Source organism: Mustela erminea, chromosome 2, assembly GCF_009829155.1.
Source record: "Mustela erminea isolate mMusErm1 chromosome 2, mMusErm1.Pri, whole genome shotgun sequence".
Classification (NCBI taxonomy): domain Eukaryota; kingdom Metazoa; phylum Chordata; class Mammalia; order Carnivora; family Mustelidae; genus Mustela; species Mustela erminea.
Window position 1 is genome coordinate 138,451,657 of NC_045615.1, and position 18,727 is coordinate 138,470,383.

The window sequence follows — 18,727 nt, forward strand, 5'->3', positions numbered from 1 at the left end:
CTTTAGTTTGTATCTACCTCACCCAGACCAGACATCACATTGTAGTAGAGCTGTTGATTTACAGATCTTGTCTCCTCTCCTTTGACGGCAGGGACTGTCTTACGTACGAATATACCCCTATTTCTCCTAGCTCATTACCTTGCATATAGTAGATCCTGAAAAATGTCGAGTTAATGAGTGAGGCCGTTTCTGGGCTTTCAAATCGAAAGTCCTAGGGTGGCAGCCCCAATTTTCCAAAATTCGGGAGGTACTCAGTGAGGTGCCTTTTTGGTATTTCTTTCCACCATCATGAACTTCTCCCTTCTCTCTGGTCGCCTTCCCATTCCTACCCTCGGTCCTGCCCCACCTCATCTAGAGATGAGAGAATCGCTCTAATAAACCTAACCACTCTTCCAGGTTTGTATTTTACAACAAATCCTTCAAACGTTCAGTGGATAAAGATTCTTCGGGCACTTACTATGAACGCCGTACATTAAGAAACCAAAGGGATTAATGGACACGACTCCTCTGTTAAATCACAGATTTTAAACTGAAAGGGACAGATCATCGTGAAATTTCAAAAGAGCTAAGAGTACTGAGTTACACAAGTTCAGAACGACGGGCCGTGTAGCATAAAATGGGATGACTTGACATCAAGGGGGGTCATGTGAAAGCTTAGCACAGGCCAAGTGTGTGGCACAATCACCTATCTTAGGACTCCATTGACAGCAGTAGTAGTGGTAGTAATAGCTAACATCCCTTGAGTGATTACTCAAGCCATGCCCTGTTGTAAGCATTTTGTAAGGATTAGCTCATTTAATCCTCATGGACAACCTGTCAGGAGAGCCTAAAATGTTTCCATTTTACAGATGAGAAAATGGAGGCACAGAGCAGATGTGTAGCTGACCCAGTGTCAGTATGCCGTGGCGCCTCGAGAGGAGTGTGGGGCGTGACGCATGGCCCCTTGCTAGCAGTTCAAGTGCCGGAAATGAAAAGCCCCATAATCTGGGTCTCTCCTGAACTGGTCAATCCATGTTTGCAGTCTTGGTTACGAGAGGACAGCAAAACCAAAAGGTGTCCCAGGCCAGATGTGACAGGGCTGGAAACCCACTCCAATCGCTGGAGAAACTCAGAGGCACATGGGCCCCAATATTTAAAGGCTTCTGTGCGAAAGAAGAAGAATTCTATTTTGTAGGGCTGGGTGGGACCAAAAAAAAGGAGAAGAACAAAGAAGGAAGGAAGAGGAAGAGGCGCGTCTGCTCCCCAGGGGACGTAGGTACATGGCTCCTAGAATCTCACCCGCCCAGACCACAGAAGGGATTCCTGCTGTTGGCTGGAGGTGGGACTGGATTTCAAGCCACAAACTCGTGATAAGAACAGCTTTGTTGGTGGTGTTCACTCCTCCATTTCCAGGATCTAGGAGAGTGTGTAGGCGCAGACTGGGAGCACAGTCATTGAATATACGAAAGGATGAACACACAAAAACTAGGATGTCTCACATAAAATCCTGTGCTTATTTGTTCTCAAAAGCTGGAAGATTTGGCAACAGTGGGCCCACATATTTGTGTGTGTGGGAAGTGAACGCTATACCAGTGTTTGGCATTGCCCCCCACCCCCGCCCAGATTCACCCAGTTCTGTTCTCTATCTGGGACTGGGCTTTACTGCCTCTGGGTTAATCACTGAAATCTCTGCAAACTTTCAATGTCAATGAAATCGAATTCTGCAGTTGAGTTCTAAGGTGGAAAATATCTGGGATGCCTGGGCGGCTCAGTCGGTTAAGCATCTGCGTTCAGCTCAGGTTCAGTTCAGATCCCAACCAGGGTCCTGGGATCAAGTCCTGCCTACCGGGTTCCTTGCTCAACAGGGAGCCTGCTTCTCTCTCTGCCTGCCACCCCCCCTGCTTGTGCTCTCTCTCTCTCTCTCTGATAAACAAATAAAATCTTAAAAAATAAAGTGGAGAAATTTTGTCAGTTAACAGATTGCATTATTTGAATATCAAGAAAATTGTCTACCTGACATTTTCATTAATCAAGTCACTCAAGATAAATTTTATTACTTTCATAATATTAGCAGAAAATAGATAAGTCATCTATTCTGACAGCAAGGGAAGAGAACATAATTTTTTTTGAGAATATAATTTTTAAAAAGATATTACTTATTTGACAGACAGAGAAGCAGGCAGAGGGGCAGAGGGAGAGGGAGAAGCAGACTCCCTGCTGAGCAGGGAGTCCAGTGTGGGGCTGGATCCCAGGACACTGAGACCATGACCTGAGCAGAAGGCAGATGTCTAACCGACTGAGCCACCCAGTTGACCCTGAGAATGTCTTTGCTAAGTGAGAATTTTAAAAAATATATAAGTATTATATACAGTGTATATATATATATATATACATATATATATGTATATATATATATATATATATATACACATATACATGTATATGTGTATATATATATATTTTTTTTTTTTTTTTTAAATCATGAAAGTGCTGCTTTCACAAGCTAATGGCCAGGGTGCTGAGGAGTGTTGATAACTTCTAAATGCTGAAAGACAAATGCCACTCCTTGGACACATCCTCCTACAAGAAACAGACATTCTGCCTCAGACACGCACTTCCTAACATAAGCGATAGAGAATGCAGCAAAAATTTTGAGATTTCTTCAGTGACCTTCCAGTTTTTTCTTTATTGATTTCCTTCCACACTGTGAAAGGCAAGATCACTGTGATAAACCGTCTCAGTGAATAAGTTACCTGCCTGCGAAAAGCAGAGAGCCCAAATCATAAATCCAAATGGATTCAGAAGAGTGATGAAGATGTCAGCTGTGAAAACAATGGGCCCTTTCACCAATAATTCGTTTTTGTTTTTGTTTTTTCCCCAGTACCCCAAGACTGATTTCAACATCGACTCGCTGTGCTTAGTGATGTGAAGATGGTCTGATCCCTGGGAAATCAGTTTCTGGCACGCAGGAAATAAATGTGTCTCATTCGGAATTGTTGCCAGTCACTGAGAGAACAAAGAGTCAAATTGCTAGTTGTCGGAAACCAGGAGTTTAAGTGCATCCTTGAAGCCAGGATGTTGGCTCTGTGCTCGGATGGACAGAAACAGCACTTTCTCTACTGAAAGACCACGCTATGTAATAGCCAGGAGACGAAGTCAAAATCACTCCATTTCAGACCCTTAAGTTCATGTAAAAATAAGAACTCACAAATATTTTTGATATTTAAAATAAAATATTTTATATCAATTCTTAACTTCTGATGAGATTTCCCTTTTTCCCTCCATGGTATGGGTTTTAAGATGTATTAAGTAAAATACAAACATGTACACACACACACACACACACACGCCCAATATATAAATGATCACATACATAAAGCATTTCCCCAAGAAAATGCAAAGATGCAAGGGAAATTTTTATGTAGGGCTCAGACAACTTGCCATAAAACACAAGGTCCCCATTGGAAGAGGTTGGGTGGTTGGTCGTTTTTTTCATGCAAAAAATCTGGTAGGAGGATAGGAATCCACCTCCTGGGGTTGGACTGGCTGCTTCTAAGCTCTGAAGTTTACCATTCCAAGAATTAATTCTTCCAGTGATTATTGCCATAAACAAACTGTTCCTTGGGAGAGGAGAGGCAGGTTGGAAAGTCGTATGTATTTATATACAAGCCACGAGCAGTATACAGAACGTAGTTCTCCAGTGTTGACCGTGAGCATGAACCCGTTAGCTAAACAAGTGACCTAAAGAGTTTTCGTAACGTCAAGTAACGTAACGTAACGTAAAGTAACGTAACGTAAAGTAACGTAAAGCTTTTCCGAAACTTCACCACTGACCAGGCCTGAAGTGACCTGGATCACTGAAAGGACAGCAGATTGAGATTATGACTCTTTCAAGGGAGATATTTTTTTACTAAATTAAAAATTTTGGTCCCTCCATTTTAGAAAGCACCTCCCAAGTCTGCAAGACACACTCCTCCATGCCCTTTGTTTCTACCTCTATAGACATTGGTTTTGGGTGGGGCATGACTTCCCAAGTTCCTCAGCACTCATTCTCATCCTCTATCAGAGATCTTAAAACCCTGAACAAATGCGGAGTGAAGGAATGGATGAGAGAAGACTCGCAGATCTTTTAACTTAGCTGTAAGTTACGGAATGCCACATAATTCCTTGTTCCGTGTGTGAGTGCTCGGGACATGTTCTTAAACAGACAAACACACACTGCTCGAGTCAACTGGGAATCTTCCCCAGAAAGCATTTCAAAAGAGTGCGAGAAATCACAATGTTTCTGTTCCACTCTACGTATATTATTTTAAAGTACACTGGAAATTTTAAATGTGTACAAATTCAGAGGTTTGAGAAACATCAAAAGCCATAGATAGAAGTTTAGGAAGCGGAAGGCTGCGAACTTCCCTTCTCATGTAATCCGTGCTTAATTTTGCATTCCTCACAGGTGAGCAGGCAGTGCCTAGAATGGAGGCAAAAACAGAAGTTGTGGTTTGACACTGGAAGGTCTAGTCTTGAGACAACATTGCCGAGAGACTTTTCTTTTTGTCTTTCCTTTTGAGACAGAGAGAGCTCGAGCAGTGGGGAAAGGGCAGAGGGAGAGGGAGGGAAAGAATCTCAAGCAGACTCCATGCAGTGCATGAGCCCAGTGCTGGACTTGATCCCACCATCCCGAGATCATGATCTGAGCCGAAATCAAGAGTCCGATGCTTAACCAACTGAGCCACCCAGATATCCCCTAAGAGACATCATCTACATTAAAGTTCACAAGTCTCATTTTTTAAATGAAAAACAGGAGCTGTTTCTTGGTGAGAGACTCCCAGAATTTCATCCCCCCAAAAGGGCCAATAATGATCTTCATGTCCATTGTTTTCATGCTGCCTCTAGAATAGAATCCACTGTGACAAGTGAGGGTCTTTGGAGAAATGTGTCCCCACCACTAGTTCTATAAATATTCTCTCTCTATATAGCTATATATATATATATAGCTCTAAATATATAGCTATTTCTAAATAGCTATTATACACTGAGCACTTACTGTCCTAAATAATCATTTCTATTCCTTACAACATGTCATGAAAACAGTTCTGATCACCATTTTCTACAGAGGAGAAAAGTGAAGATGAGAGAGTGTGAGAAACTTGTCCAAGGTTAGCCAGCTTTGTAAGTGGTAGAACTGGTTTCGAACAGGTACTCGAAACGGAGAGGGAATGTCATTAAGTCCAGGGCTCTGGACTTAAGGACACCTTATGTGTCCTTAATGGAGCTCACACCTCTGAATAGGAATCATGATACACATTAACCTAGACGGGTTCTGAGAAGTCTTGCAGCAGAGTAACCTGTTCCCGTTGTGTGAGGCCCTGTGATGGTAGATGCCATGTCTGCTGATGATGGCATTCTTTCCACTACACATCGCCTTGAATGCAGTAGGTGCTCATGAAATGTTGAGCAAATGAAATAGGTAATTATGTGAGTAAGTTTAGTAATAAATAATTATTATTGAAATTGAATAGCAACAACTCAAAACTGGAGAGTTAAAGAGGTTTTTTTCCCATCTAAGTATATGGATACTTAGATAATTGTTTACTATTATAAGTGGTGAAAGAGCCTTCGTTGAACTTGTTGTAAGTCCTTTCTTTACAATCCCTCAATCAAAAAGATCACAAACCTGTTGCAACAACATGGATGGAGTGAGAGCATATTATGCTGAGCAAAGTAAGTCAGTCAGAGAAAGACAAAGACCATAGGATTTCACCCATATGTGGAATTTAAGAAACAAAACAAATGAACAAAAGGAAAAAGAGAGAGAGAGACAAACCAAGAAACACTCTCAGCTCTAGAGAACAAACAGATGGTCACCAGAGGGGAGGTGGTGGGGGGATGGGTGAAACAGGGGATGGGGAGGAAGAGGACGCTTATCATGATGAGCACCGACCATCACTAGATTGCACACCCGGAACTAACAGAACACTGTATGTTAGCTGTACTGGAATTAAAAATAAGAACTGAATAACATTTTTTAAAAAAAGTTACAAACCTGTTATGCCCTGGACCAAAACCAGCCCCACGTAGCTGGTCTTCAAAGGAATGGAATTTACTCTGGCATACTCGTATGTATGACGCCTTTCCAAGGGCAAATCCCAAGACACCTGCAACTGTAAAAGCAGGTTAGGACAGATCATTTAAAAGTTCAGAATCTCCTCCATTAATGATCTTCTAGAACTTTCTACATGAACCGTAGTAATTTTTACGTGAAAAGTACCACGATAAATCAACAAACAAAATCTCTGCCAGTGAATCTCCCTATTAAAGAGCAGGATTGGGAAATGGAGACTTTCTGATCTCCTCAGTTTTGAGCTGGTCGTAGAAGGGCCGGGATAGAGGGAGAGAAGGTGCTGTCTCAGAGACTGGCAGCCAGAGGGAGGCCCAGTGAGCGAATGAATGTCTGAGGCCACCACAGAAGGAAGGGATGGGGTTTGGGTTGTGGCTACCGGTAGCTTCCAAACTCCTTGGCAGGAAATCCCCTTAACTCTCTCAATGGGTTAGAGAAGGGGGAGCCATGACCCATCTTGCCATCCAGGAGGAGCGGTCACAAGGCAGAGGGAACCTCCCTGGGAGAAACCCGCAACCTGCTCTTCTTGCTGGGAATGGGGTTTCAGCCCACACACTGGACTGCATCCTCTTTTTACCCAACAGGTCTATGTATAATGAGTGGAATAAGACAAGCCCCCACGTTTGTGGTTAATGTAGTATTAGAAAGTCCGTGCTTTTTGAAAAATATTCATTGGCTAGGTCCATCATACAAAATATTTTGAAAAAGCTGGCCAAAAGGAGAAAATTCAAAACCTTAACGGCTCTATCATTCAGAGGCTCTGTTGTTGGTCTCTCTTTGGTCCAGGCTTTAAAGAGGCCTGTCGAAGGTGGGGTCCCTACTGCCCAGCCTTACACCAGAAAGTGCTGCAGGAACTAAGAAGTGCAAAGAGACAAAAACATGGAGACCGATTTTTCAGAGTGTCAACACACGCAATTTGGTTGGCCTGAAAATCCATATATCCAGTTGCTATAAACATCCTTAAAAAAAAAAAAAAGAATTTAGTTTTTTTTAACTTCTATAACTTACGTGCAACTTTGGGCAATGATCCAAATTTTGGGTTAGATGCTAAGTAACCTAAGGAACAATACAGAAATATATTATTATTTCATTTTATAACTTACTCAGATTTATAAAGTATAAAGAAAACTTCAATGTTTAAAATACACGTAGATTCTCAATCTAAAGAGAAGATTTTTAAAGAGTTAAAAGTCAGTCCTTGATGGAACTTAACTCTCAAACCACCTCTTTTGGCAGGTTGCCAAAATGTGTAGAAAAAGAATATGAAACAGAAAATTCAAGAGTGATTTAAAGATACCAAGGTGAGGGGGCGAGCAGGGGGGCATCTGGGTGGCTCAGCTGGCTGCAGTCCACCTTTTGGTTTCTGTTCAGGTCATGAGCTCAGGGTCGTGAGATCAAGGCCCATGTCAGGCCCCCTGGTCAGCAGAGTCAGCTTGGGATTCTCTCCACCACCCACTGCCCCTCCCCCACTCGTGCTCTCTCACAGTCACGTGGTCTCTCTCTAAATAAGTAAAATTTTAATAAATAAATAAAGATATCAAGGCATGGCTCCAGGTTGGCACAGTCCGTGGAGCATGCAACTCTTGATCCTGGGGTTTTAAGTTTGAGCCCCATGCGGGGTGTGGAAATTCCTAAAAAATAAAATCTTTAAAAAAAAAAAAAGCTATCATGACAAAGGCAGAACTAACAACTTAGTTCCAAGCAATTAGGCATCGCCTCCTCCTCCTTTTAAGTAACTGAACACAAAGTCTCAGTTTAGAGATTCATAGCCTGTCGATCATAATTTTTACATGAAAACATTAAAATCTGTGGTAGGCAGAGTTATGGTCTCCTAAACATGTCCACATCCCAATCCCTGAAAACTATGAAGAAAATAGAGTTAAGGTTGCTAATCAGATCATTTCATTTTTATTTATTTATTTTTTAAGATTTTATTTATTTGTCAGAGAGAGAGAGAGCACAAGCAGAAGGAGCAGCAGGCAGAGGGAGAAGCAAGCTCCCCGCTGAGCAGGACTCGATCCCAGGACTCTGTGATCATGACCCAAGCCAAAGGCAGACGCCCAACCGACTGAGCCACCCAGGTGTCCCCAGATAACTTTAAAATAGGAAGATTATCCTGGAACATTTGGGTGGACCTGATGTAATCAAGATGTAATCATCTTGAATGTGGAAGAGGGATTCAGAGACAAACCAGAGAGATGGCAGGATGACAAGAACTTGCCTCAGTGTTGCTGGCTTTGCAGAAAGAGGAAGGGGCTATAAGCCAGGGATTGTGGGTGGTCTCCAGAAGCTGGAAAGGGAACGGAAGGCCCAGACCGACCTCCCCCGAGTCCCAAGGAAGCTAGTATTGCTGGCACTTTGATTTCTGCCCACCGAGACTTGTTTTGGATTTCCGACCTCTGAAACTTGAGATAAAAAATTTGTATTGCTTTAAGCCACTATGCTTGTGGTAATTTATTACAGCAGCCACAGAAAACTAATACACAAACCTGGAAACGTATATTTGCACACATGTGGGAGACTGTAGATTTTAAGCAATTTAGTGTCTATAAAACATAATCCCTATAGATATTGTGGCCATATTTTTTTGTTGTTAGAAATGGTCTGATAGGGTGGCTGACTGGGTGGCTCAGTGGTTTAAGCCTCTGCCTTCTGCTCAGGTCATGATCGCAGGGTCCTGGGATCGAGCCCCACATGAGCATATCTGCTTGGTGGGGAGCCTGCTTGCCCCTCTCTCTCTGCCTGCCTCTCTGGCTACTTGTAATCTCTCTCTCTCTCTCTCAAATAAATAAATAAATAAGATCTTAAAAAAAAAGAAAAGAAATGGTCTGACAAATGCATGCTACCGATTGATGAATATATTTCTATAAAAAGGCTATCTTCAAGTTATAAAAGTGAAATCAGGGGTGCCTGGATGGTTTGGTCAGTTGGGTGGCCAACTCTTGGTTTTGGCTCAGATCATGATCTCAGGGTCCTGGAATCGAGCTCCATGTCAGGCTCAATGCTCAGTGGGGAGTCTGCTTGAGGATATCTCTCTCTCTCCCTCTGCCCAACTCCCCACTTGTGATCTCTTTCTCAAAAATAAATAATAAATCTTTAAAAAATGAAATCATATTTAATAAATCAACTTTAAAGACAAGAGTAACACTGAGTGAGACGGGATTCTCCTAGACGTATGACATATATGGTCTTTGAGACCCCAGAAAGAACCAGAACATTTTCTTTCACGTTGTTTGCTGGGTACAATACTCTTTTTAAAGTCCTGGTGATCAGCAGTGTTCAGTATAGTGTTCAGTACAGCTTCGACAAAGTCAAGTGCCTTCTTGTTGTCTGGGGCCCAAGCAAGGCCTAAAGGTGCTCTCGTTAGATGGAAATAAGAAGAAAAGAAGAGCGTTAGATGGGAAATGTGGAAAACTCTAAGAGTCAGGGAGAGGCTCTCTGGGGAGATGCTGGGCGCTCCTAGTTTCTGGGTCTGTTGTTCAGATTGGACAGGGTGCCAGCACGCTGGTGGAGTTCCGTGCCACATATCTCCTTTTCTGGAACCCGCTGCTGAAGGAGACACTCTGTCTAACCGTAGCAGAGCCTGAGCGAAACACAGGGACTCCCGCGCACAGAAAGGCACAGCATTGGTTTCCTGGGCTCTGACACGTTACCACAAACTTAGTGGCTTAAAGCAACACAAATTTGTTCCTTTACAGTACTGGAGGTCAGAAGCTCAAAACGAGTCTCCCTAGGTGACTCGGTCCATTGGGGTGGCCATACCAAAATATGGCAGGAGTGCCTTCTTGTTGCCTCCCCTCCCTGGGAGGAGGGGTTATAAACAACGGAAACTCATTTCTCAGTTCTGGAAGCTGAAGTCCAAGGTCAGGTGCCAGCATGGTTGGGTGAGGGTCCACTTTGGGGTTGCAGACTTCTTGCTGTTTCATCAGGGGATGGCAGGAGCTAGGAGCTCTGTGGGATCTCTTTTCCAAGGCCACTAAGCCCCTTCCTGAGGGCTCTCCCTCCCTGCTAAAGACCCCCATCCCCCAATACCACTGCATGGGGTGTTAAAGAGTTCACCATGTGAATTCAGACCATGGTCCTGGGCTAACATCAAGGTATCGGCAGAGCTGCCTTCTTCCCCGAGGCTCCAGGGTTTCTTGCCTTTCCAGCTTCTAGAGGCAGCCACATCCGCCGGCTCATGGGCCCCGCCTCTGTCTTCACAGCCAGCGCTGTTGAACCGAGCCCTTCTCCTGCTGCCATCCCTCTGCTCTGCCTTCTGATCCACTCCTGCATTTTTCATGAGCCTTTTGATTACACCGGGCCCATCCAGATAATCCAGAATGATCTCTCTATTTTAAGGTCAGCTGATGAACACCCTTTCAGTCCACTTGCAACCTTAATTTCCCTTTGCCATGTAACCTACTATAGACACTCAGCCTGGAGAGGGGGGGACTTAGTCTGAAAATTAGCAAAGACCGGCCTAAATAAATCCCTCACCAAAAAACAAAGGCCAAGTGCCAAGAAGCTGCCAGGAGGGCCAGTGAAAACTGGGCTTTCTTAAGTTTAATTGTTCAATAGATCTAGAATCTTACCTTGGTGGACTAGTCCTTGGGTGGCAAGCATGCTCACAAGAGAGAAAGGCAAAGCTGTAAAAGAAAAATGTCTTTCGTTATCGCTATTTCCAAGCTTGGCACCCCATCCAGAAGTCATGGGAAATTAGTCTGGGATTTTTTTTCTCTTATCTACCTGGGCAACGAGTTCTTTTTGTTTTTGTTTTTGTTTTTAAATTTCTTTTCAGTGTACCAGAATGCATTGTTTATGTACCACACCCAGTGTTCCATGTAATATGCTGGGCAACGAGTTTTCAGTCATTTGTTATTTCACTTCTTCAACAAATATTTATTAAATGCCGCAGGCAGAATTTTCTTGAGATCTGCCCCAGTGCTTCAACCTGAAGCCCAGCAAGAAGGGGATAAAACCTAACCCCATGCTACTCCCTCCATGCCATCTGCTTTTACAGAGCACCCCCCCCCCACCCCCTGCACCAGATTTGGAGCACAACCTGTAATAAAGGCATCCCGGCGTGTGTGCCCGCTTAGCCGTTGAACTGGGGAGTGTGCTTTAAGCTGTGGCTTTGGAAAATTTTAATCCCATGTAAAAGTTAAAAAACCCTATAAACTCCATCATACTCCACCTAGGACCCTTCCTAGCTTTTTGTCTTGAGTGATACTTTGCTGCACAATTTGGGGAGGTCTATTTTCTGAAGATGACAAGATGATCATACCATGTTAAACATGGGTGGTGTTGAGCTATGATTTTTGAGACAGGCAAGTTAGTCTGGCAAAGGCAGTTTCTAGTTCTATCAAAATGCAACACTTCTTCTAAGAGCAGAGAGCGCAGATAAACATCTAGCTCTTCCTAGCAATCCAGAAAAATCGAAGAGCTACCGATTTCCCCATTCCTATCTACCTGATGGTAGATGAATGGGTCATACTGAAATGTTAATCTTCTAGTGTTCACTTAAGTTACTGATTCATTGGCTGTAAAACACACACACACACACACACACACACACACACAACCCATGCATTTCTAGGAGCACAGTCAATAATCATAATAAGGTATTATGAATATCAAGTTCTAAAGTGTTACTTTTCGATCTTTTGACACTGAACTTGACTGATCTTAGAAATCAAGATGCATATTTCAAAGTGTACATTATCCCAATGCTGCAAAACACTGGGACTAGATCTATAGTCTCCATCATGACATTTTCAAATGGCAAATCATGAATTTTTTAAATTGGAAGAGACTTGAATGCACAGTGTGAATTCACACCCTCGTCTTACATAAGGCAGGCCTGGCAGGAGGACGTGCAAAGTCCCTGCTCAAAAGTGAGTCATTACCATGGTTCTAATGGGACACCGAGGGCCGTTTATTGTGGCAAATATCATGTTAACGAAGATTAAGAGGGGAGCAATTACCTCTCTTCCAGAAGCTTTCTTCTTGACATTCTCGGATAATCTTCGAAATCTCTCCCCTGTGGATGTGCAGTTTTGATTTCGGACAAAACAACAGACTCTGTAAGGAAAGTTGTGTGGTGAGTTGACTGGAATCATGAGCAAAGCCTGTGCAGTTTTCCCTAGAGGAGCGCAGGGAGGACTCTGGACTCCGGTCACCCAGCGTGTGTGCTGTGTGGCGGCCAGCAGTCACGACCGGTCTCAGCCAGTACCTTCCAACCCTGAACGCTGGACGGGTTTAGGCAAGGAAAGAATCCTAGCGGGAGAAGCAGTGATTCACTGACGCAAGCACCCAACGGATATCTGGTCAGAATGAATGACCGCCGAGACCCGAGTTTCTTTCCAACCTCCAGTTCTCTGTCCACGCGGCTCACTCTCCCTGCAAGGCTTCTCGCCCCCCCTTGCCTGCCCAGCATCCTTAGGACCCAACTCAGTATTGCCTCCTGGGTGAAGAAGAGATGTCCCCTCGGGCACGATGTTTATGTATCCGGGATCCCACTCAGAGCAGGGGACTGCATAGTTATTTATAGACCGGGCATTCCGATTCACCTATTTCTACTTCTGTTGGCATTTTAAGGCCATGAACTCCTCAACAGACTGCTTTTTATTTGTCTACTCTTTCTTTCTTTTTTTTAAAGATTTTATATATTTATTTGACAGAGAGAGACACAGCGAGAGAGGGAGCACAAGCAGGGGGAGTGGGAGAGGGAGAAGCAGGCTTCCCACGGAGCAGGGAGCCCGATGCCATGCGGGGCTCCATCCCAGGAGCAGAAGGCAGACGCTTAAGGGCTGACCACCCAGGTGCCCTGACTACTCTATTTTCTGTCTTTTTTTTTTTTTTTTTTAAGATTTTATTTATTTATTTGACAGACAGATCACAAGTAGGCGGAGAGTCAGGCAGAGAGAGAGAGAGGACGAAGCAGGCTTCATGCTGAGCAGACAGCCCGATGCAGGGCTCGATCCCAGGACCCTGAGATCATGACCTGAGCTGAAGGCAGAGGCTTAACCCACTGAGCCACCCAGGCGCCCCTCTACTTTCTGTCTTAACAGGTTCTTTTACACGTTTGTGAGTGGTCTGCACATAATTTCTGGTGGAAATACTGACATGGTTGACATGATCATTTTTTACTAGATCCATAGTATTCTTTTTATCCTATCAATACGCTACAATCTGGACTAACTCCCACCATTTAAGACCCTCCCCCTTTTGCGCTCATGTATTATTCACTCGTGCTTGCCTACCTTCTCTGTTCCTTTTCTCCCCTGCCCATCACTGCCATTCCGGGGGTTTAATGGGGCTCATTTGTTGATATGCATTGTTGTACAATGGTCATTGTTGCGGGTACGGACATCTCTTTCATGCCAATGGCATTGTTTTATATATTTAATATTACTCAAAAAATGTTTTCAACTCAGCTCGATGCGCTTAAGATCTAACTGCTGTTAGGTCACTGTTCTAACTGTTCTCGTCGCTATTACTGTTCTAACTGCTGACGAATTCTCCAGCACGTCTCCTTACAGTCTCCTGTGAGAACATCTGTAGAGAGATACCTAGAAGTAAAAATAGAGGACATGTGTATTCCCAATTGCAGAGTCTTACTGGAGTTCTCTCCCCGATGACTGCATCAGTATCGACTCATACCAACAGTTCCTGAATGTTCCTCTGTGTCTGCAGAGCTTGCCTGAGAGCTAGTTAAGCTGGATTAGAAGCAGGTTAGAGTAAAGAACAGACTTTGGAACATCTGGCATTCTCCACTTTTCTAAATGTTGATAGTCTAAGTACAACGCAGTTATTTTATTCTTACCTGCATTTCTCTGATAACTAATGTGTTTGAGAATCTACATATTTTTCAGCCCCAATGCCCTTCTCCTCACATGTTGAAGCAATCCCTCAGCAAACCTCGGTTGTCATCTTGGGTTATACAGAGGCTCCATACTTTTTCATTGTGGTAAAAGACACAAAACCTAGTATTTGTCATTTTAAAGTACACAATCCACGCACTAAGGACACCCACAATGCTGTACAGCCACGACCCCAGTCTAGTTCCAGAAGTTTCTTGTCACCCCAAAAGGAAATTGTATACTCATTAAAGAGCCTCTCCTCATTCCCCCCCAACCCTTAGCTGCCTGGCAATCATGAATTTGTTTTTAGTCTCTATGGATACGTAAGTGCCATCATACACTATGTTTCCTTTCATGGCTGTCTTCTCTCCCTTTGCATGATGTTTTCATGGTTCATCCATGCTGGAGCACGTGTCAGTAATTCATTTCCTTTTTGTGGCTCTAGAATATTCCATTGTATGGATATGCCACATTTTGTTTATCCAGCCACCTACTGATGGGTATTTGGGTCATTTCTATCTTTTGGCTGTTGTGAGTAGAGCTGCTCTGAACGTGGATGTGTGAGTTTTGTTTGAACATCTGTTCTCAATTCTGCTGGGCCGTACGGTAATTCTATGATTAATTTGTTGAGGAACTGCCAGATTGTTTTCCACAGCAGCTGCACTGTTGTACAATCCCACCAACAGAGTATGAGAGATCTAGTCTTTCCACATTCTTGTCAACACTTCTCATTTTCTCTTTTGTTTCTGTTCCTTTCCAAATTAGCACATTAAATTTTTTAAAATATAACTTATTTAGTTAATTTAAGGTAAATAAACAAAATTGTTTCTGTTTGGAATTATGGTCATGCTAGTGATTGTGAAATGGTATTTCATTGTGGTTTTGATTTGCATTTCCCTAATGACCAATGACATTGATCATCTATTCATTTGCTTGTTGGCCATTCACATATTTTCCTTGGAGAAATACTGACTTAAGTCCTTTGTCCATTTTTTTTTTTAATTGGGCTGTGTTTTTGTTGTTGAGTTGTCAGAGCTCTTTGTATATTGTGAATACTAGACCTTTATCAGATACGTGATTTGAAAATAATTTTATCCATCTCTGGGTGGTTCATTCATTTTTTAAACAAATTTTATTTAATTTTTCCCTTGCTGTACAAGTCACATTTGTATTTCCTTGTTTGTGAATTATTTATGTAGGACCTCTGCCATTTACTGCTTGGATATTCAGTGTTTTTCTTGAAGTGCAGCTCTTTGGCTTTTGAGTCTTCCCTTGCTGTTTTTGCCAATGTTCCTTTTTGGACTCTTTGTAGTAGATGTCAATGAGGATGATGGTCACCATTTCTTGAGCACTTTCCCATGGGCCATGCACTGTGCCAAGCACTTTATATGCATGATGATAAGGTGAAGGACCCTGTGGCATCTGTGCCTTCAGAGTTCTACAAATAGCTCAAGTAGGTAGACCTCCATCTTCTTTCTTTACAACTCCCCACAGCACAGCGCACAGATGATAGCGGTCAGGGTGAGTCATGGCGGTGAGAGGAGCTGTTCCCCCTCTCCACTTACCTTAGTTGCTCAGCAAGCACTCCTTATCCCTGTGTCAATATCTCTTCTTGGTTCTGCAAGTGGCTGCGGCAAAGGTAGGGAACACTTCCCTTCCTCGTCTGCCTCAAACACACCCATATATCTCCACATCTGGGGTCAGGAACCCTGACCACTACAGTCGCTATGAGTTCTGCTGTCAAGACTGATACTTCTGCACTGTCTCCCCAGAGGAGCTCTGGTGATCCTTTCTTGTATAGTCATACATGTTTCATGGCTCTCTATTTCACAGAGGCAACTCGGGCGTCTACATTTTCCTTGTGACTTGATACCATTTGTCTTTTTGTCTCTCCTAAACTTCGCTCCTTAAACATTCCCTCCTTCATGAAACCATTTTTAGCTGGAAAAGTTGATGCTAGAGAACATGAATTCCATTTACCCACCAAAATACTTTCTTTTTGCTTCATGTATGTGTCCCCGAAACATATAATATGCATTCTTCACCCTTTGCAAGACTGTGCCCCTGTTAAAGCCAGGGTTCTCAAGCTGAATGCTACTTGAGTAGTTAAGGAACACCTGTCAGCAGCATATATACTTCGTATGGCTAGCCTGGGCAACAAAATGTAAAAACAAGCATGATGTATCATTCTGTTAGATTCAATTAAGAGAGCTGTTCTGCCAAAGGCAACTTCTTCAGTCACTGACAACCTGCATAAGAGTTAGGTAGGCTGGATTCTCAACAGGAAAGAGAAAAGAAAGGATTTTATAAATAAAATTTTAAAAGGCTCCTTTTCAAGGAAGCTAAAAAAACAAAACAAAACAAAACAAAACTTTCCTGCCCCATCCCATTGTCTCTGAACCTATCCAGCAAAGTGCCAGATTGAACACAGTAAGACCGACTGCTCAAGGATGAGGTTTAAGGAAAGTCCTACGTGATGGTCCTCTTCAGTTGGCAGACTTCTGAATTAAAAATATACCTGCTTGCTTGGTGGTGGCAAATGGTGGCCTTTATCTTGGTTTCCGTGAGTAGACACTGAAGCCATGATGACTCTCTCTTTGATTCTCTTCTAGTTGAATGTGCTCAGCTTACTCGTTGACTCGATGTCTAAGGAAAGAAGGTCACCATCCAGTCACTATGGCTGAATTTGAGATCAACCTTAAAAACACCCTTAGCATCAGCTCAGCAATTTGGAAAACTTACTTTCATTTTGTCATTACTCTTAGTCTCCAACCACCTGCAGACTCATGTTGTAATGCTCCTCCCCCACCAACACACACACAAATTAACTCACTAGGGGGACAATTAGGATTTAGGTTGGAGTGAAATGACACACCATGCACAGTTTTACTACTTAAAGGTTTTACTACTTAAAAGTTTTACTACAAAAGGTTTCAATTCATTACAAGGTCACTAACTATAAGAAATATTTATTGAGTGTCTACTATGTGCCAGGCTAGGGGAAGACAAAAATTGGTGTTGAAGGAGCTCCTGGTCTAAAGGGGAAGACAGACAAGTCAGCAGCTCTCCAACATGCAAAGGGCTCCTTTACGGGAATACAGGGTACTAAGGAAGGAGAGGAAGAAAGTTCTCTTCTCTCGGGTTAGTTCTGAAGACACCAAAGACTAAGACTGTTGAGTTTTCAAGGGATGGATGGACTCGGAGTCAGGAAAACCAGTTTGGAAGGTCCAGCCGAAGAACTGAGGAGACCCGAACCAAGACCTTGAGGAAGGTCTTGAATTTGAGTTTGGAAAGGTGGGATTTGGTGCCTGTGGGGGCATACACTGGGATTAGCCAGTAGGAATGAGAATATTTGATAATTTGGTTCTGGAGTTACAGAATAGGGATACGCAGGGCACAGGAATTTGGGAGCAGCTGCCATAAAGATGAGAGGTAAAGCAAGAAACGAATAAAGTTGTCTATAAAGAGTATTGGAAAATGTGAACGATGAGGCTAAGGGAATACCAACAAGAGAAGAAAAAAGGAAACAGAACAGGCTAAGGAAATGACTGAGAAGGAATAGCTGATAAGGCGTGGGGCGGGTTCCCAAAGGAGAGAACGAATTATCGGTAACGAATTATGGCTCAGAAAAGTGATTTAGCAAAATCGGGCATGTTTCCAGGTGGATCATGAACCCTCCCAACCCCACCTCTACCAACAATGGCCACGATGAGCAGTAAAGGGCAACTTTATTAGATCGACCCTATTTCTTGATGAGCTTCAGGAAGTTTTTGCTGACCTAAAGCCAAATTAGATCATCTTGGCATTAGGCGGCTGCCTCAAACCAGGGAGCAAAGGTACCATGTCTCAGCTCTGGTGGTCAGGCCCCCTCGCACCCACTGAATCCCCGGTCCACATCTGAGCAAGCCTCCTTGGGAGGTCTTGCCATCCGGGTGCAGCTCCCTCCACCAAGCCCTGGTCGGGTTTGGGGTCCCTCTACTTTTTCAGTGGTTGGGGCGGCAGGAACGCCGACACCAGGGCAGGGGTTGGGAGGCCTGCAGCAGGACAAGGGAATGGCGCGTGCTCAGAGGGACAGCGGAGGGGGTCGCGCGGCCCTTCCCGGTGGCGGGGGAGGGAAGCCGGCCATCAGTCCGCAGGCGTCGCCTCATCTCCAGCCTCAGGCCGCCTGCACGACCCGGAGCCCCCCCCCCCCCCCCACGTTTGCCGGACCTGGGCCAGAGCTCGAGCCAGGCCAGAAGGGATTGACAGGGACGATTCTGGATGCCCCCCGCCCCTGAGGACCCCCGCAGTAAAGCGGCAGAGGAGCTGTCCCCTCTAAACCTCCCCCCCCCCCCGCCCCCAGCTCCTCGCCGTGCCGCCAGCTGTCACCCGGGGCGGGCTCACCTGCGCAGGTAGGGATCCGGAGCCAGCCGCGCCCGGGCGCCCGCCGAGCCCCGCGGAGCCCGCCTGCTCCCGCGACCGCCGCCGCAGCCGGACTGCTCCCGCCTCCCGCGCCCCGCGGCCGCCGGCTCCCCGCTCCTCTCTCCCCGCCGCCCCGTCCTCGCCTCCTGCGCAGCTGCCCGGGCCGCGTCTTCCTCCTCTGGCTCCGCCCCTCTGCGAGCGCACCCCACCCCCGCTGCGGTTCCTTTCTCTGGGGGTGACATCAGCGCCCCCCCGCAGCTGCTCAGGCTGAGATCCGGCTCTCGGAGACTCCCGCCTCGCTCGGAGTCCCGACACCTAGTAGGTTCTGCCTTCTCGGTGGGGTTCACGTTATCTCCTTTCATCCCAAAGAACCCGGCAACAACCATCT

General features: G+C 44.6%; 1 protein-coding gene across 1 annotated transcript; it reads right to left on the reverse strand.

Annotated features, from left to right (window-relative positions):
• Window positions 1-4,261: 4,261 nt before the first annotated feature.
• OCIAD2 (OCIA domain containing 2) lies at window positions 4,262-18,524 on the reverse strand. The gene is made up of 7 exons (XM_032334271.1): window positions 18,322-18,524; window positions 16,457-16,584; window positions 12,061-12,157; window positions 10,669-10,722; window positions 7,103-7,150; window positions 6,020-6,137; window positions 4,262-4,444 (listed from the first exon to the last, which is right to left on the reverse strand). The coding sequence occupies exons 2-7, from the start codon at window positions 16,520-16,522 to the stop codon at window positions 4,363-4,365; spliced, it is 465 nt and encodes a 154-aa protein (XP_032190162.1). The 5' UTR covers window positions 16,523-16,584; window positions 18,322-18,524; the 3' UTR covers window positions 4,262-4,362.
• Between the last annotated feature and the right edge of the window lie 203 nt (window positions 18,525-18,727).

What these genes read in the sequence shown, in the direction of transcription:
- OCIAD2 (XM_032334271.1), bottom strand. Translation starts at nt 16,522, where the DNA reads ATGGCTTCAGTGTCTACTCACGGAAACCAAGATAAAGGCCACCATTTG. An exon ending in CCAAGGACTAGTCCACCAAG is followed by an intron (nt 7,151 to 10,668) that starts GTAAGATTCTAG and finishes ATTGTTCCTTAG; the next exon opens with GTTACTTAGCATCTAACCCA. An exon ending in ATCATTGCCCAAAGTTGCAC is followed by an intron (nt 6,138 to 7,102) that starts GTAAGTTATAGA and finishes CTGCTTTTACAG; the next exon opens with TTGCAGGTGTCTTGGGATTT.